At 37.0% G+C, this 20,918-nt stretch overlaps 1 protein-coding gene across 11 annotated transcripts in view; it reads right to left on the bottom strand.

Annotated features, from left to right (window-relative positions):
• The window catches only part of rapgef2b (Rap guanine nucleotide exchange factor 2b), a 168,649-nt gene that overhangs the window by 108,231 nt on the left and 39,500 nt on the right, over positions 1-20,918 (bottom strand). For all 11 annotated transcript variants that reach the window (XM_055225054.1, XM_033973486.2, XM_055225048.1 and 8 more), the window contains exons 2-3: positions 16,339-16,409; positions 11,348-11,404 (exon numbers count right to left, since the gene is read on the bottom strand). In XM_055225054.1, the coding sequence (XP_055081029.1) occupies positions 11,348-11,404; positions 16,339-16,409 (128 nt within the window). The remainder of the gene's footprint in view (positions 1-11,347; positions 11,405-16,338; positions 16,410-20,918) is intronic.

Raw genomic sequence — 20,918 nt, 5'->3', positions numbered from 1 at the left:
ATTCATTCCAATGGGAGCATTTATCACATTGTCACACCTGCACGGTTGGAAATAGAGGTATGGCTTCATTGGCTTTTTTGTTCAGTTTGACAAGCCAAATGTCCATGCTTAATTGTAGATGTAATTTTTTTGGTCCAATTCAAAATTTCAGGGGGGCGCTGTGGAGCAATATCATGTCTGACTGATGTAAATTGTATATGTATGTGTTCAGATCCACATTTTGAAAAAAATGTATATTAATGCCAGGAAATAGGACACTGCATGTGTGAGTTATGTGCAATTTAATACTTCAAAATTTTGCTTTTTTATTTGCAGGCTGGCCACACCCACATTTTATGATGTAGAAAAATCCAAGACAGTTCCCTATAATCCCACATGGGTCTAGTTCATTTTGACCAATTTGCAAGTTTTTTGAATGAAAATCCAAGGCGCAAAAAATCCAAATGTGAGAGGTAAAATTTTGAAAAAATGTGGTTCCGCCCACAATGGCCGTCTTCCTGTAGGGTTTAGGGTGGGGTCATTATATAATTTTTTGCTTGTCTTGACATGTTCTATGTTTGTACCAAATTTCATTTGTCTACGATGAAAAAGGTCTCTCATTGCCGTAATGTATTTCAAATTTTGAGGTGGCGCTATTGAGTCATTTTGATACGTTAATTTTTTTGAACATCAAAATACAACTTTTTTTGCCAATCTTGAATTTTAGGCCATAGTTTGATGAGTGTTGAGCATCTATTTAGTCTACAACAAAGTCCAGTACTCTGAACCCCATTCATTTCAATGGCACATTTATTATGTTACCACGGTAACATAGTTGAAAATAGAGGTATGTTCTGATAGGCTTTTTTGTTCCATATGGTGAGAGGAACATGTGTACCAAATTTCAATGGTCTACGACAAAGTAATAATTTTTCATCCCAGTTATCCAAAACCCATGTATTTCAATGAGAAATGGCAGACGTTGCCATGGCAACACATTTCAAAATAGAGGTATGGTGTCTGAGACTTTTTTGTTCAGTATAGCAATAGGGATGTCCATGCCAAATTTCAAATGTTTATGTCAAAGTAATTTTTTGGGTCCAATTCAAAAGTTCAAGGGGGCGCTGTGGAGCCAAAAAAAAAATTTGACACATGTAAATTGTATATCATTTGGTGCTGATCAATATTGTAAACAAAATGTATATTAATGCCGGGAAATAGGAAACTGCATGTGTGAGTTACGCGCAATTTAATAGTTCAAAATATTGCTTATTTTTTTGCAGGCTGGCCACACCTAAATTTTATCATGTAGAAAAATCCAAGACAGTTCCCTATAATCCCACATGGGTCTGGTTCATTGTGACCATTTGGCAAGTTTCTTGAATGAAAAGCCGAGGCGCAAAAAATCCAAATGTGAGAGGTAAAATTTTGAAAAAATGGGGTTCCGCCTACAATGGCCGACTTCCTGTAGGGTTTAGGGTGGGGTCATAATATAATTTTTTACTTGTCTTGACATGTTCTATGTTTGTACCAAATTTCATTTGTCTACGATGAAAAAGGTCTCTCATTGCCGCAATGTATTTCAAATTTTGAGGTGGCGCTATTGAGTCATTTTGTTACGTAAATTTTTTTGCACATCAAAATACAACATTTCTTGCCAATCTTGAATTTCAGGCCATAGTTTGATGAGTGTAGAGCATCTATTTAGTCTACAACAAAGTCCAGTACTCTGAACCCCATTCATTTCAATGGCACATTTATTATGTTACCACGGCAACATAGTTGCAAATAGAGGTATGATCTCATTGACTTTTTTGATCAGTATGTCAAGGAGGATGTATGTGCAAAATTTCAAATGTTTATGTCAAACTTTGCAAAAACAATGCATTGGAGTTTTAGGGGGCGCTACCGAGACATTTTTCAAAATTTTTATAAACGCAGGTAAAAAAAAAAAATTTTTCACCAGTCTTGAATTTTGGGTGCAATAAAATTGACTTTTCGTTAACGTTCAGGGGGTCAAAAATGACTTCAAAGCGGTAAGTATAATAATAATAATAATAATAATAATGGAAATTTTTTTTCCACCCATTATTTTTCTCCTAAACCATAACAGCTACAGTCATGTGACTTTGTCACATTGTGCCCCATCACAAATAAGGCCCCTGTGATTTTTTTCACACGTCCACGACAAATCGATTGTCCTCTACGAATTTTTGAAAATGAAGTTTGAAGAGGGCGCTAGAGAGCCATTTTGTGAGAGAGTGCCTTGATTTGCATATCATTGCGTTCAGCTCACAAATGTGCATAAACGCTGTATTAGCGTTTTCCCAACAAAAAATGTGTGAAAGACAAATATTTTTTTGAAATATTCCAAAATTTGCGATTTTGTTGAAAATTCACCCTGACCACACCCGAAGTCATAATCAAAATGTAATTGTTAATCTTTAATCACACATGTGTTTAGAGGGATTTGGCCAAATTTGAAGTGTTTGTGATTAAAACTGTGTGAGAAAATGTCCTGAATGCGAGGGTGTGCACTTTTGTCGTTCCCGGGTTTGATCCAATATGGCCGGCGTCCTGTACATTTTAGGGTGGGGCCATAATATCATTTTTGTCATGTCCCGACATGTACTATTTTTTGATGTGAGTTTCGGATTTTTACGTCGACTTTTTTCCGAGTCGGGCTCCCATTGGCCCCATGAAAATCAAAGTTTGAGGTGGCGCTACCGAGTCATCTTTCGTTATTTTTTCTCGGGGTCTTTTGTGACAATTAGAGCTCGTCGAGTTCTAATTTTTGACACCACTCACTGCCATGTCGGTGCGTGTTTACTACTTGATTTTTTCCATTTTCCATGCTCCGGACGCGGTTTTAATGAGTCCCTCGCCGGGACGGAGTCCCAGGCTCGGGCCTAATAATAATAATAATAATAATTTTACAAAGTTATTATACGATATCTGGGTACCCCCCAAAATATTGAGATATTCATGGTCATGGTTAAAATTAAAAATCCAAACTGATCATAGGCTTTACATTATTTCCTAGCTCAAATTCTAACGTCATGGGAACAGTTTAATGTCATTTCCAAAGAGCACATGCTTTTACCATATCTTATGCTCAACATGCCGTGCTTTAGGTCACCACTATCAGCACTATACTATGAGGCCATACTGCTCAACTGACACTATCAGCTGTTTCTAGTTTTAGATAGAGGAAGTCATACGAAAATGCATATCAGCACTGTATCTGTTTCAAGTGTCATGCAAAGATTTCATTTTGATTTCTGTTGACATGTACATTTAAATGACACATATTAAGCAAAATTGCTTTTTTGACCTTTACCCATGTTATATATTGTTGTCCCCTCATCAAAAACAGTCCTAGCGTTGCATTTTTGCTTCATTCACGCTTGTTTCATGAATCCTTTAATCGAAAGTCATCTTGTGAGCACTCAAAGATGCTTTTTTGCATACTGCCTGGATTGTTGCGTCACAGCTAAAAATCTAGGCTTCTCTTGTTCAGTTTTTAAGTCCGTAAATCATCACTGGACTGAATCTTCGTTAGCATAGCATTTACATGGCCCTTTGTTTGCAGCTCTGCTTGTGTACAAGTCTCTCCTTGGCCTAGCACCAAAGTACATCTCCCACATGTTAGTGCCATAAGAACCAACTTGCAATTTGAGAACTTCAGGGACCGACCTCCTGCTGGTGCCCAGAAACAAGACAAAACATGGGGAATCAGCGTTTCAATTTTATGCAGCTAAAACCTGGAAAAGTCTGTCTGAGAATGTGAGATAGGCCTCTACTTTGACAATGTTCAAATCCAGGCTCAAAACGGTTCTGTTTAGTCGTGCATATGACTGAAAGTTTTTTTTTCTGCACTCTTTTCTTTTAATGTTAATTTTATGATTATTTATGCACTTTGAATTACTTTGTGTACAAATTGTGCTATACAAATAGACTTGCCTTGCTTTGCCTTGTTTCTTTTCTAATTGTTCATTGTTGCAGCGGGAGCAGCAACACCTAAAGCCCTTACTGGAAACGTCAATATAGTTTGTAAAATCTCTCCAAATATACATATTATTCTAAGTTAAGTTATAAATACTAATGCCAAGGTGACCAAAAGTTTGTTTAAAAAGGAATTCAAACCACACAACGCAAAATATCTATTTCTATTGATCATTTTGCAAGCCCGTAGTATTGACCTGGTTAGGAGAGAATGGATGCAGTAACATATATAGTTTCTGGCATGCGCTGAGTTTTTGGAGGGCAGTATTTACGGTGCCTGCTGTAATGCTGGCACAGAACTGCACTTTCACACCACAACAGGGAAATGGAGGTAACTACCAACAGCTGCTCAGAAAAAGCCCCATCTCAGCATCATGAGGCTTTTAATGTGTCCCTGCAAAATCTGGGGCTAAGCCAAATATGCAGTGTGATTAAAATGATACTAGTTGTGATTATATTCTGTGACAATTTCCAGACCTCACAATCTGCTTGCTTTTCATGTTGCTGTTATAAAACCACAAGCTAAACCTTCAACCTTGAAGTATTGTCAAATAAAACAAAATTAAAAAACTGCAATAGTAAGATATTTCAGCAGAGTTACAGAGTTGTTTGTGTTTGGAAAGGCGAGCTGATACAGTGTAACTGGTGTCATTATGATACTAAAATGTCTGTTCAATTTTGATTTCAACTTTTTATTTCTCAATCTCACTCAATTTCGAGTTCCACAGTGATAGTAAAACCACAAATAGAATGTGTGTGTGTTAGTTTTTATTTTTTTTATTTAATACAAGACAAGTCATTTCTTCAATAGTAACTTCTTTAACAATAAACTTTGTCTATTTCTGATATAGTGTAGGTATATATAGTATTTATTGAAGAGGGAAGCAAACAAGTAAGAATTCCAATTCATGGTTTAAATTGGGTCTTTGCATAATGGTAGCCGGCTAGTTCCAATCTGAGATCAGTACGACCATTTCCGGCATAATGTAATGTCTATGAGGTTTTTGCAGAGTTGCGCTTCACAGAAGGACACTTTAGCTTTTAGAAAGGTACATCTTTGATTTTTTGGGCTAATGCTTATGCTAATTAAAGTAAAGTAAAGCCAAGTAAATATTTAAATAACGCCACTGAATTAAAGAACACCTAAAAATACTTGGGTCATCCTTACAACAAATTTAATTTTGTTGTTATGTTACATGTAATGTTTTAGTAGAAAGTTAGCATCAGTTAGCATTAGCACTGACATACAAAAACATACCTTTCTAAAAGCAGAAAGGTCTTTCAGTGTAACATGTTGTCAGTGAAATCCACCCGCCGCTCCCAGTCAACTGCCTGATCTGTCAGGATTTATTGATTTTAGCGAGACTCGGCAAAAACCTCATAGACATTACATTACACAGGTACCACAGACTGTCCCATTGATTGGAGCTACTCGGCTAGCATTGTGCACAGAGCCAATTATGTTTTAACCATGTACATGACTATACATTTATTTGAATCTTTTAGCTTTTGAAACTATTCAGGGAAGGTCCACATTTTTATGTTTGTAATTGTCAGTATTGTTGCTTGTTCAAATGATTTTCGAGGTTCAACATAAGCTTTGGTATATATTAGTATGACTGTGTGGTTTTACCTATACACAATAATGAGTACCTAGTCCAAGCTGGGAGACTTGTTAAGGGTTAGGCAGATTTTTTTTTTTCATCCAAATATATGTGTATTAGCATCCTGCAAATATAGCCAGCATATGTTATGTGTTATATGTTATGTCTTACAACACCTACAGTATAATGCCTGAAACCATTTCCTAACAGCATCCATACCACCATCTCATATACATCCTCACCCATAACAATCATGCACGACCATCTCCTCTCAAACCAATGCAGTTACATATTAATCTGTTGTATTTGAAAACACCAGCCCTCACACAAATGGCTATATAGAGTTAATGACCCAGAGTCATCTTCTTTCCATTTCCGCAGGATAAAGCTGATAGCTGTTAAAGGAGCTATAACCGTCTTGAAAACGTGAAAACCAGAACAAACTCATTTTGCAGTGGTCCAACGTTATTCCTTACTTCGCCTATACATTCCCAACATCCCAGTAATTCACCATGATACGTTTACCAGCGCTTTTCGCTACTCTCAGACAGCGGAGTTTTGCCGCGATGGTAAAGCTAACAAGCATGCTAACCCGCACTTCCTGATTATGGGACAATAAAACAGTTTCTAATTAGATGGAGACGTCACGCAGCGGACTTATTTTGACCTCAAGAGCTGCTAATACAATATATCTGTACAGGGGCAGATTTTGCTCAAGTTCAGGTACAGGGCCTTTAGAATAGACGTTTTTCCTCCTTGCCGCTGGCTTTCTACCGTGGATATCTGCTGAAAAGATTCCCGCGTAGGAGGATGAACTGTTGGGATTACCGAGCCAGAGCTAAAAAGATGTTGGCTGACCTGACACATTTTACAATCCTGGGATATCTTTTCAGCTAACCTTACATGTCAGCTCGAACTAAGCCATCCCTGAACTCTGGCCTTCTTGAAAATACTATTACTTTGAGCCAATGGTGTGGTCAATGGATCTAGATGTGTAAATCTTGGGGGAAATGATTATTCAACAATAGCATAGTTAACCCAATAGTCATGTTGAAAATTCATGTTAACTAAAAAAATTGAATGGATTAAGATATGTATATGTTTTAAAGGGGCACTATGTAACTTTTCTGATAGAGGTTACGTCACCTGCTTGTCTCCCTGGAAATGTTATTGCTTGACATGGAATGTTTCACAGATGGCAATAAGCTTATATATCTTGTGTTTGTTCAATTACAAGTGTTTTGTTTGCTAAATAATACTTAGAATAACATGCACTTTAACTGTGAGCAGGGTCACTTTTCCACAGATCTGACCTGTAACTTGTCACCTGCTTGTCTTCATGGATAAAGATAAGTTCGATGCGGCATTGTGAAAATAGGGAGCTTTAAAGTCACAAAATGTTTCTAACACAGCGTTCACCACCTGCTTGTCTCTATGGAGATGTTATTGCTTTACCTGAAATTTTCCACAGTATGGCATTAAATTTACCTATTTCCTTGAACATAAGCAGGTTGTGTACCAGGCCAAATTACCCCCTTCACAGTAAGAATGCATATTTTTAAAGGTATTTTAGCTAGAGCACCAGTCGATATTTTGTTTTGGTCTACCTGCTGCTTAAAGAGTACACACAAAGCTTCATTTGAATACTTAAATGCAAATAGATAACTGTTCAAAATGTGACTTCACAGCTCTGTTGAAGGTTTGCGTTAAAAAGGGACTATATGTCAGTTTATCTTGAAGTAAAAGTACGTAATTTGGCGAAAATAATAATAATTGGCCTAAAAATATCAGAACTGATTGGCCTTTGGTTTCTCCATATTGTGAATCTGCATTGGCATCGGTCATGAACAAATCCATATTGATTGATCTTTATTTTTAGCACCTGGAATTGAATCAATGCTGGATATGTTTAAAATGCCAACTAAAGGTTTGGGTTTCATTTATTTTCTGGCTCGGAGCAGGGGTCAGTAGCATTACAGACTACACTGTATATCTCTAGCTAAAAATACCTTTAAAACATTTATTCTTACTATGAGGGGCTCGCCTCTCCACAGATCTGACCTGTAACTTGGCCTGGTATACAACCTGCTTATGTCCAAGGAGCTAGATAAATTGAATGTCATACTGTGGAACATTTTAGGCAAAGCAATAACATCTCCATGGAGACGAGCATTGGGCCAACCCTCCACCAAAAAAAGCTACATTACGCGCCTTTAAAGCTGCCTATGGTTTCAAAGTGTCACATTAAACTTATATTTATCCATGAAGACAAGCAGGTGGCAAGTTACAGGTCAGATCTGCGGAAAGGCGGCCCTGCTCACAGTTAAAGTGCATGTTTATTACGTATTATTTAGCAGTTAAAACACTTACAAGTGAAAAAAATGCAAGACAGATAAGCTTATTGCTATGTATAAAAGTTACGCAGTGCACCTTTAAGTACTTATAATTGCAGCCTCTGAATTTTGGATTTTGATTACATCACAGTTAATCTTGCAGGTTTATGCAAGTAAATCTAATATGATATTTTCTCAATTACAATTATTCCTAGACTTTTGATATAATTGCTATTTCTTCACAATTTCATGGTTACGACATTCCGACTTTCCAATTTCATTTAAGTCAATTTTGCTTTACAGATTTCCAAAACAGAATTCTCCTCCATGACGTTAATGACCAGTAATCTTATAGCCATGATTACCACAGCTGTTAGAAACATACGAGGGAATAACACTATCTGACCTACTGCTGTGTAAAGCCAGCTCTTTTTAATGGAAACTACCACTGAGTCCACATACGCCCATTCATACACTGCCACATACGAGCAAATAAAAGAAACAATCTGAGCGCAAATTAAATGAAGCTAATATCCTGCTGTTGAAGGCGTAGGGGAACTAGTGTTTTGTGTCAGAAGATTGGCAACTTAAAATGGAAAAAAATGTAATTAAATATATTTTCAGATCTCTGTGATAATGTTGTTTCCTCATCACAAACATGCCTGGAGTTGCGTTTTGTTTCATTCACACATGTTTAACGCACAAACCCTGCGTATTTAGGCTATATAAGTTCTTCTCTCAAACAGAAAACACTCAGTTCCACCTTGTGATGTCATGTGGTAATACAGGAAGTGCTTCGTTGTGTTTTTAAAAGTCCATACACCTTTACTAGAATTGCCAATCTCTACTGAACTAAAGGTAAAAAGAGCTGTTAGCTTAAAAACTACCACTACATGACATCACAAGGTGGAAAAGAGCATTTTGAGCTTTGGAGATGAAGACAGACTAATAATTAAAAGTTACTCGAGCATGTGTGAGTGAAATAAAATGCAACTCCAGGTATATTTTTGATGAGGTAACCGCGTTCAAATGGCTTAAAACTCTCAAGAGTCAGTTTTATGTAATATAGGAGCTTTAATCATGAGGATTTTTCAAATGAACTGTGGGAATTGTAATCGAAATTTAAAAAAAAGTTTGATTTCATAAAGCTGGAATCATTAAAGAGGTATGGTAATTAGACAAGGTGACTAGAATTTTACTTTTTCTGAATCTGCTATTGTGAAAAATATGAATATTTCTTATTACAACATTAACATAACACTACAATTTGACATTTTGACAGTCCTAATTCCTTCCAAATTTTCTTCTAGAAGTACTGGGTGTCAGACAGATATAAGTTAATAGCCATATAAGTAAGAAATGTTTTTTGAAGTTAAGTTATGTGAATGTTTGCCGTAGTGTGGTCCGAGACATGGGACCTATACCAAAACATGACTCCTTTTATCCCAAATACAGGGGCAGATAAAAATATCGCACTGCCATAACGCTACATTTCAAACCATAACTTTAAACATCCCCAGTTTGCATTTAATTGAATTTGATTTCTATTCTAATCTTCAATGATAAGCATGATTCTTGTTAATGGAGAAGAGCAGTTTATGCTGATAAATGAAATCTTCCATTTTTCTTTTGTTCATGAAAGAAACAATAAAATGTAATCAAAAATCTAAATCTGATAAACTTGATTTATCACATATATTTTTTACCCAGCCTCTTTCAATTCTTACCTGAAATTGCATTCTTTTTAAGCTAATAAAATGATCACATCGCTCTGTTATTAATACCAAAAGACTAGTCTGTCTGGTGCCTGCCTTCCCATTGTTGACTGGGGGCAGACTATATTATCTGGCACAGCTTCATCTGCATTCCTATTGTCTAATCGGCGCACACACACACACACACACACCCCGGTGGGCTTCTAATGAGCTAGTGACTCTTCCTCTCCCCTCTCTGTGCACTGATACAGGGGAGCGGGGGTAGAGGGGGAGGAGGAAGGGAAGGCGGGGGGTGGGAGGAGGAGTGGTACCCCATGAGTCTATCAGAGAGTTAATTATGGTCTGTTTCTCACCGGGCGTGTGGGAGATGTCAGGGAGGTGACAGCAGTTAAACATTGGCTGAGCCTTTAACTCACTGCGGAGGTGCTGGTGGTAGTGGGGTAATGGTGGTGAGTTTGGTCTAGACCGGGAGAAGTCAATAGAGCACAAAGAACACACTGCGAATAGAGGAGAGGTGCTAGCTGATGGTATCTGGTATTACCAATTGTGTTGTATTTTTGGGAGGTATATCAATTGTGAGGGATATAAAATCTCTCTATATACAGTCATTTTTTGATAGAAGAACGCTTGCCTCCATTGATGTGATGTTATTGTCCATCTATCTCCATGGACAAGTACTAGGTGAAGTTCCAGGCCAGATCTGCGGATAGGCACCCCTATTCACAGCGAAAATGCATGTTTTTCAAGGTATACCCAGTCCAGCTCCAAAACAATTTGCTGGACTGTGTATCTGTTTCATGACGTTCTTCAGCTGAAAGAACCTTATTAGATGTTGATCCAGAACGTCATACAATGTGGAACTTGTATGAAAGACGAAATTGAAATCCGTCAACTGGACAAATCGTCGTAGGAGTGAAGACGTGTCGCTGTTCTTCAGTTCCATACAGTGACGATGATGAACAGTTACGTAACACTACTGGATCCAATAATATAACCAACTACGCTAACGTTGGGTATGGGCAGACACTTAAAGCCGAAGTGTTAATATCAAACTAAAAAAGCTGCATCTGTGCATCACTAATAAAAACACCTACAATTGAACAAATGCACGAAAGATCGATTAAATGCAAAAACTATGAAACGCTCCAGGCCAAGCAATAACATCTCCATGGAGACCAGCAGTTGAGTGTATGTTTAAACTTTTTTTTTATGAATGAAATCACAAGACAAAGCAAGACTACTGTTTATATCAGCTTTAAAAGGAATGCTGGCAAACCTGCAATTTGCCAACTCCTTACGTGCGAAGATGATTATTATACCAGCGTCTTGATATCCGAAAACAAGTAAACGCATCACAGTAATGATCTTCAATGCCCGCGCTAACCCTTTTAGATGTGTGCCAGCCAACCTCACAGCCTAGATTTGTCAATGGTTCCCGGTGTAAGTCATCACCTTCAAAATGAAATTGAAAACCACTTTTGGTGCTCTTTTTCTCAGCAGCAGCAGCCTGCGTAGCTCTCTAAGTGCATCGAAGCTTTACGAACATTTGTTTTCATTTCGCCTGTCCACGTGGCAAGGGCTCATCGATAATATAGAGCAATGGTCTGGAGCGACTTAGGAGCTGAAGTGAATTGCCGACATTATTTCAAAAGTGGCTCTTGTTGTTTTATTATAGTGATTCTGTAAAGTTGAGTGGGTCGAATGTACTTACTAGTACAACACTTCATTGGCTTCATGTCTTTCGTAGCGCACCGTCTCGCACATCACCCTGCGGAAGAACAGAGAACAGAGGTCAGTAAGATGATATAAATGTAAAGGGTTAGGGTTGTTTACATTGAACAACTGTAGGGCTTTTTGTAGTGTTTAATATACACTCTAGAGTTGTCAAATGTACAGGAAAACAGATACTCATCAATGCTAAAACTAGTATTGAACCTAGATACTAGATGGGAAAGTATGGATACTAGACTAGACTACTGACATTTACAGGACAGAAATGAAACTTTCCTGACTAGCTTTAGAATGATCTTGAGCTGTATCAGAACAAGTATAAGACCACATAGACTAGTATACGCTCATGGACTACTATGGAACCTACATGGACGACTTAGGGATTACACAGATATAAGACTACATGGGAATATAAACAAAAGTACTGCAATTTTACGTTGGAAATGGCATTCTATTGTCTGCATAAAGTGTTTTTTTTTATTATCAATGTGGTATCGGAATCGGTATTGTGCATCGAATCATTCAAAGTGTTTTTTTTTTTTTATGTTACTACTTTCTACATTGTACATACTATATATACTGAAGACATCAAATAAATGAAGCAAGAATTATGTAGCAAAGATTTTTTTTTTTATCTTATATTCCTCAGAGTGCCAATAGTGCAAAGCAAACGGTGGCTATTTTGAAGAAGGTAAACTATAACATGTTTTGAGTTAGTCCACTTTTTTACTGCATTAAATATGTGTTCATTCATACTTTTGATGCCTTCAGTGAGAATCTACAATGCAAACAGGCAAAAAAAACAAAAAACATGTAAATTTTTTTAAGAAATCAGTCAAACTTTGTATACCCATTCTGCTGTGATAAAAACACTGTCTTGGTGCAATTAAAGCTCTTTTGTTTCATGTAATAATTATAAATAGTGAAAGTACATGCTATTTTAATAACTGATTATACAATTAAATGTTTTGTTTTTGCCGTGAGCTGATAAAGTGTTACATCTTTAAGCTCTGATTTAGTTAAGCGCTGATGTAATTTCACTGCAATGTCAAATCGATCAGTAATGTGTCACTTTCCAGAACTTGGAGAAAAAATGACTTGTATATTATTAATGATCTAAGTCATGGTCAAAATGAGCTAAGTACAGTTTAATATTTCATTTGTACGTGTGATGCCCAGGGGTGTATTGCAGTATAATGTCAGGCTTGTGAGTGGGGTCAGAGGCAGATCCACAGTAGCAGCTGATAGTTCTCTGTCTCGCTCCAGGCCATAAAAAACATAGTGTGATTTATACAGATCTCGAGTGGATCAGAGAAGCAGTGACCTATGGCTATAATGTATTATACTGAGGGCAAAAAACAAAACTCAACTGGCCACAAGTAGAAGAAATAAAAGGCCAAAAGCATGACATTCAAATGAACTCAAATGACCTAAACTAAAATGACTCTTAAACTTGTTTCTTCATTTTTATCTAGTTTTCATTAGTTGACAAAATGATTCATGTGTTTTTAGACATCTCCATGGAGACAAGCAACATTATGCCTCTTTAATCTTGTTCAGCTTCTTTTTAACTATTTTCCATTCACTTTTTAATCAACTTATTTAACTTAATGATCAAGGTGCTACAATGAAAATTAAGTAGAATGTATGCATGATTTTTAGTTAAAGGTCAGTACTTTCTGGAGGTGGCATGTCACCTGGGTGATCGCATGGAAATAGACATTTAAAACCATACGGAACATCCTCCAAGGCGTTAAATGAAATGAAGTGATTAGATTGTAGCTCAAGGAACAACACTTTCATTGAAACAGGCAGGAGGAGGCACTCAAGAGTCAGGTTTGTGGGGATGCAAGCATGTTCACAGCAAGGATGCATGTTTTTTGGGTTTTTTTCTATTTTTTCAATGCAACAAACACAGGGATGATAAAAAAAAAAGACATGCATTCAATTCTGTTTTGTCTAAAAAAGTAATGTAACTTAAATCAAAATAGAAAGTGGATTTAAATTGACTTGTTGCACTCTACAGCTACAGCTAAAAACATTTTGCTTTTACACAAGCTGCACCTAGAGTGTCATGCTTTCCTGGTGTGACTGAAGTGTTCCCTCTGCAGCACTGTAGTAAACAGTAGCAGACCCAAACATGGACGGAGCTTAAAAAAAACAGCTGTGGGTGGGCAACCTCAAACTACTCTAAACTGCAAAACAACATACAGTAAAAAGTGCTACTGAAAAACAACATTCCTCAAAAGGGCTGCACGATTTTGGGGGAAAAACTCAAAATTTTTCTGAAAAGTATTTGCAGTATGTTTGAAATTAGCATTATGTTTACGATGCACATTACAAACAACTCCTGTAGTCTTCAAATTTGAGAAGATTGAAGTATAACCTTACACACTAACACAAAAATTTCATGCATTTCAGAACATGTTTTTAGATATAAAGGTTATTTTGTGTTTTTATTATCAAATCTTTTATTTTACACTGAATCTATGTAACTATTTTTCTGCATTTGAATCGTGTGAACTTCTATTATTATTATTATTATTATTATTATTATTATTATTATTATTATTATTATTATTATTATATTTTTATTTTTTTTTATTTTTTTGTACATCAAATCAAGAAAAATATTCAATGACTTTAAATACAATGTTTTAAATTAATTGCATAAAAACACAATGCTTTAAAATACTGTTTGTAAAAATCCAAAGAAATTTAAGTATTTGGTAATAAAAACACAAAATACTCATACTGCAATCAAACTCAAATTGCAAATTCGATTACAACATATTTTGTGCAACCCTACAACAAAGAATCCTTAGTGGCTTGTCTGGATGGCTGATTTAATTGGTGGGGAGCAAAACTGGCGGGAGAATGTGATTGGTCCATGAGAGCTTGGGGACATTCCACTGGCTCTAAAGTGGGAGGAGGGAGGGGGCGCGCTTCGGAGGGGTCACCCAATGGAATGTTCCAGTTTTCAGGGTCATGTCCTGCCACATTTTTCCCTCCCGATCAGAGTAATCCACATGTATGTACACGAGGCATGGTGGGAAAAGACTTTAGGCATGGATCGCTCGGAAAAGTTGGGTGTGGTGACAGAGGAGCAAAAAAGGCCAGATGGTGGAGCTGTGAAGGCGGGTGGGTGCGGTACTTTGTGGAGATTTGGGAGTTGCGCCTAAAGCTCGTCTGGATCGTAAAGCTTGTTCCAATAGGAAACTGTTATGTAACCATCACAGCTAAGACCAATGAAAAAAGTACACTTTGTGGATGTTGTTATTGAAGTGAACTGGTGGGTGTAATGATTATAAAGGTCTAGAGCAGGGCCAGATTTTAGACAGCAAAACATCTTTTACAAATGTACAAATTTGAATACGCAATACAAATGACTGTTTTTGTAATTCCTATAAGTTCTGAAACATATTAAACTCTTCCAAATTCAACTAAATTAGCACCAAACCAGGACTAAACTAGGCCTTAACCAGTGCTAAATCAGGACTAAAACAGGTCGCTCTGCAGTATAAAGTCACATACTGAAGAGGTCTAGCTACCGCAGATTGAAAAATATTGCACTCAATTAAAATTAATGAGTTTATGTTTTATTGTAACTGTAAGGTCAACACATTTTAATTGGGACAGATACTTGTGTCCATGGAGATGTTACTGCTTTGGCCAGGAATGTTCTGTAGTAACTTATCTCCATAGACACAAGCAAGCAGTGCCACTAGACCGAGATTGAGATCAGATCTGTGGAGAGGCGTGTCCACTTAAAGTAAGAATGCATTTCTTTTTAGGGAACCACCTGTAATTGAAAAAAACTGAGAAAAGCAGACAGCTTATATACAAGTAAATTGGGATAGAAATACAAATCCACAATATTTATGTGATAAAGTAATAAAACATATACATCTAAGAGGCTATAAAATTGCACAGAAATAGCATAACACCCCTGTTTTACATGTCTAATCCAGGTACACTTTACAATATCTGCACTAAGGTTGTCAAAAGTATCGATACACAAACTAGTATCGAAACTAGATACTAATTTGCACTAGTATTGATACTAAAAATATAAAACCACATAGATTACCGGTAGTATATGCCCATGGTCCACTCTGGGACATACCCGGGCGATTGAGGGATTACATAGACCAGGGGTGTCCAAACTTTTCACAAAGAGGGCTAGATTTAGTGAGGTGAAAGTGTCTGGGGGCCGACCATTGGCCGCCTGATCATTCTTTGAACCATTAATATTAACTGCAAATTAATTATTTAATTTTTTTTTTCTTTTCATTGCAAATGGCTTTCACCTTTCAAAAACAAAATTAATGTAAAAAAGTAAACATTTAAACTGTGGTTTTGATCATCACAATAAAATAAATTCACTGAGATTTTAGGATTTATTCACCTCAGAAGTGTAACAAGTAACTGGCCTGCACTAATGTGAAGGGTGAAACTGAGATCTGGACTGTAGTAAATAAACCAGGTCTGGCTCAAAGACAGTGGTTTTGATGTGCAAAGTGTCACACAGGTGAGAGTCAGTTAGATTTGTCCTCAAGTTCATAACCAAGAATGTCTTCTCACACAAATATAACCAAACAAACTCAACATTTTCTTAGCAAAGGTTTGAAATTCTTTAAACTTGTCTTTATCCAGTTGATGATAAAAGTCAGTGAGCTTGAACCTGTGTATTTTACACTGGTCAACGGTGCTGATGGGCCACATATAATTATTTTTATTCCAGATGCTGAGGGCCAGTGGAAATTTGTACACGGGCCGCAATTGGCCCCCGGGCCGGACTTTGGGTATGCCTGACATAGACAGAAGCAGATATAAACAAAAGGTACTATTATTCCATGTTGAAAATGTAGTTGCTTTTTAAAATTATTATTATTATCATGGTATAGGAATCAGTACCGTGTATCATGTTTGAAATTTTAGTATCGTGACATCACTAATCTGCACAGTTACCTCAGCTGATGTTCTCTGAGGTTGGACAGGGCCTCCATCCCATGCAGGTATGAGTACACAATCTCCAGGTCCTGTCGGGAAAACACAGAGAAATGTTGTTAGACAGAAGTCAAATCACTTTACAGTTAAATATAAACGCCGGAGTGGGTGGGTTATGTGACCTGTCTCACTTTAATCATCAAGCAATCGCACAAAGCAAGAATGTCTGGAGCTCTGAATTGCACAACATTAATTAGAAGTAAAGCAGACTGCCTTAGAAGTAATGAAAAAGTTTGGAAACACAAAGAGTTGTGAACATTGTGTTCTTGCTTGTGTCCACTATAGGACAATATACAAGAAAGTAGAACATTTGTGAGAATACAATACAGATAGGTGGACTTGTTGATCTTCTTGTTTAGGACTAAGTAGTAGTAGTAGTAGTAGTAGTAGTAGTAGTAGTAGTAGTAGTAGAGGTAGTAGTAGTAATAGTACTAGTAATAGTAGTACTAGTAAAAGTAATAGTAGAGGGAAGTAGGTTTTAATTAGTAGCAGTACAATTATTAGAAAAAAAAAAAGTATAACTAGTAGTGCTACAACAATAGCTAGTATTTGTAGTAGTCACAGTAGTACAAATAGTAGTTATGTGGATTGAATGTATTTATTGGTCTAAACAGAAATTCAACAACTTAATATTACTATGTTGAAAAGCCTACATAGACCAAAGCCATTGAATGCAAAATGCTATGAATGAAAAACAATACCAAAGCAAAAGTAGATGCTAAAGTGACAATCACATAAAATGTTAAGCTAACAGTGATTAGTAAACATGCTAAGCTATAACACATTAGCACATGGTACATTAGGCATTGTAATGTCTATGGATTTACTGCTGGTTAAACACGCCATAAAGTCACCTTCAGCTATAATGCATATTGGCATCCAAATCCTCAAACCAATCAATGTAAACGCCACCAACAAACATGCATTTAGCCATGTCATTAGCATGTACGCTAGCTATGCAAACAAACAAATGACAACATTTGCCAAAGGCAGTGGCACTGAATGGATTTCATTTTAGATCACTTAGAGCTGGGCTGGAAAAAAATAATGATAGCTGCTGTATGCCAAGGTACAATTCTTTATAGTAGAGGAGTTGCAATGCATTTTATAGAAGACACATTGTGCTCTATAGTTATAATCTACGACATCCGGGGATCATTATGTTACCATTCCGCTGACTTCTGCGATAGAAAACTGCAGTGCCCAATGGGAGCTGACGTCGCCTTAAACTTTATCGCAAAGAACCCAAGATGGCGTCATATTGTTTTCAATGGTCTGTGCTCATTGGTGCATTACTTTCTCAATATGGCATATTGCGATGTGCACATTGTGAAAATAGAGAAGAATCCCTATTAAATCCAACCTTTGTGAAAGTTGTCGATGTCCTGTCAGCTGAACATGGACAGTTTGAATTCCCAAAATGCATTATGCTCTATGGGAGAGTTCTTTCTGGGCCCAAGTTCCTGGGAGCCGCAGTATCTATGGAGCAGCCGACAGTTTTTATTACAGGTGCATGATTTTTGCACATGACGGTAGCGATTAGCGGATGGTTTTTCTCTTTTGAACCAAACTGATTACGTGACAGTGCCAAAAAATAAAATAAAATCGGAGAATGAACTAAGTACAGAATAAGAATTACTCAAACATGCATGGGCCACACTAAGTACAGCTTCGAGACTGTAAATGAAAAGGAGAAACAAACATAACATGGCTGCTCTAAAAAGTCAATTTTGCACGATAGGTCCGCTTTAATAAAAAGCTTAATGACATTGGTATCAGATCAATATGCTATAGTATTCTACAGACTGAAACAAGATCTGCTTCTTTTTTTTTTGCTAACCTTGTAGTTAAGACCTACAAACAGGTTCATAAATGCATGTGATTCTTGTATTAGTTTAGCAGTTCATATAGCCTACAGTCTCCCATGTTAATTCCCCTAGACTGGCTTAAAACGCGAACTCTGAACTGTCTCTCGATATTTCCCTAAAACAATTCAACCTTGCTGCAACCTACAGTTCCGAGAGGCAGCAGACAGAACTGACAAATGTGACTAAGCATCGAGATGGAAAGCTATACACCAACTGGGGATTGAAAAAAAAATAAAAAATAAATAAATATATTTAAAAAAACATTACAACGCCAGCGCACAGCCGTTCAGTTACAGCATCAAGTGACCCAGTGAGTAGAGCGGAGCCGGGGATTGTCTGGCAGTGGTCCAGAGGAGAGGTGAGACAAAGTAGACCATTCTATAAGCTGGCAGCTGATACAGTCCTCCAGTATATCCACTATCCCAGCCCCACACTCGCTGTCTGTGTCCGGGAACAAGACACTGGCCGGAGCAACTGGGACGTCTTTGTTAAAGGGAGATTCGGGAGACGAGTCGGGGAGAGTAGGGTATGCTGAGGCTGAAAAGTCAATCCGAAAATGTGGTGGATTTGAAAGGAGAGACTCGTGGTTTGTTAAAATTGGAATTTGAATGGGATAAGCGAAAGTGGCAAATATTTTAATGCAACGTGGTCCTCTGTAGGAAACTGATCTGTATCCATTGAATCTTACAGAAAACCTGTTAGTCCTAGTTTAGACGTTCTGAAATGATACTTGTATTAGTTTTGCGGTTAATATTCCAACTACATTTAACAAGTTTGCTATGAAAATCTATGACAAATGAAAAAAAAAAAAGTTTAATAATGCAATTTATTTCACATTAGGGGTGTGCAATTAATGAGAATTTAATTGATTTAAGCATCCTAATTGTCAATAATACGCTTGAATCTTTTTTTATTTTTATAATGAGATTCACAGCCAATCCTCTGCCACTGCATGTTGTTTGGAGACTTTGTTTCAGACATTGGGGGACGAAAAGTGTCTATTTATGTCTGTGTAATCCCTCAGCCATGCAGGTATGAGCCATAGGTACGATCCATACTAAAAGAAGAAAAAAAAACAACAACAAACAATTTAATTTGAATTACATTGAAAATTGTGATTATTATGATTATTTTTGTCATATCATCCAGCCCTAATTTGAACATTATACTAACATATCTATATATATTTTAAAACTGCAGGAAAATTAAGTCATTCTTTGGGACGATGACAAAAAAAATTATAACTTGAATTACTAAATGGCAATCAGGCTGTGTGCAGTGGTTCAAAACAACATGCTAAATATGCAATAATATAACTTGTTACAGAACTAAAACCGCAATTCTTTAGAGACCGTTTTGACGCCTCTTACAACATGTGCTCAGTTAAATGTAGAGTTACAAAAACAACTCTCCTATTTCTCAAATCTAAATAAACATCCGGTTCCCTTTGGTCCAGACCTGGTTACATCATAATGAGCGCAACCTTGTGTTCCAGGCAACAGTAGAAGAGTGTGTGTATGTGTGTGTGTGTGTGTGTGTGTGTGTGTGTGTGTGTGTGTGTGTGTGTGTGTGTGTGTGTGTGTGTGGTCATTTAAACTCACTGGCACTGTACTGCACAAAGGCAAACATCTACTGACGCCTACTGGTGGAACCTGGACACTGCACCCAATGACAAGGATAATTCAAACCAGCTCATTTGACCACCTTTAGTATACACAAGATTAAGTTTGAAAAATGTAGTGTTCAATTTACGCTGTGTTTGTAATAATTTGAAAAAAAGGTTAGTGCAGACACATTTTTAAAGGTAATTAATAGACCAATAGACCAATTGTATTTAAATTACAAAAATACGACAAAACAAAACAACAACAAAAAAACTACTTAATGACAACATGCAAATAATAAAGTAATAAAATATGATGGATAATACTGATGTTTTTCTAAAGCAGTACCATGCAACTTTTCAGATCCACATTCATTGAATTATGGATGTCTATATTGCTCAATTATACCTTTAAAAACATATATTCTTAAAGTGAGTGGGGTCACCTCTCCACAGATATGACCTGCAACTTGGCCTGGTGGTGTCTAGTGCTTGTCTCTTTTGAAACAGACAAGTTTAATGTCATATTGTGGAACGTTCCAAGCAAAGTAACAAAATCTCCATGGAGTCTGTGAAGAAGTTGGAGCATAGTTACATGGTGCTCCTTTAACTAACTGCTTGTTTTCCCAGTTCCTCATCTTGAAATCATTGTACGGCAACTATAAAAAGTAATACAAGTGAATATTTACAGTCAATATTCTCAAGCCACACCCATAGAAAAAATACATACAAAACATGACATTAAACTCACTACAGCCGCCCTATCTAAAATGTCAACAAGATACGCATGCCCATGTTGGTCTAGACAGATGCTCAGTCGGAGTCAGACCAGTGTCTCCTTGGTGCAACATCCTTTAATTATCCCAGGCTTATTTATGGATTTGTTTTTGAACGCACGCCCTTGTCCTTCTAATGCAAAATCATAAGCTTGCCAAATTGCACGCAGTTTGACTTGAGCAGACAGAAAAGTAAAGGTTAGATTTTACTGCAGTAGCTCAGTTTGTTCCATGCATTTAACCTATTCTAATTAGACAAGCAGTAGGCGATTTAATGAGGAGTACCTAGCTGGA

This window comes from Periophthalmus magnuspinnatus, chromosome 10 (genome assembly GCF_009829125.3).
Source record: "Periophthalmus magnuspinnatus isolate fPerMag1 chromosome 10, fPerMag1.2.pri, whole genome shotgun sequence".
NCBI lineage: Eukaryota > Metazoa > Chordata > Actinopteri > Gobiiformes > Gobiidae > Periophthalmus > Periophthalmus magnuspinnatus.
The sequence above is the reverse complement of the archived record's forward strand: the minus strand, read 5'-3'. Positions and strand labels throughout refer to the sequence as shown.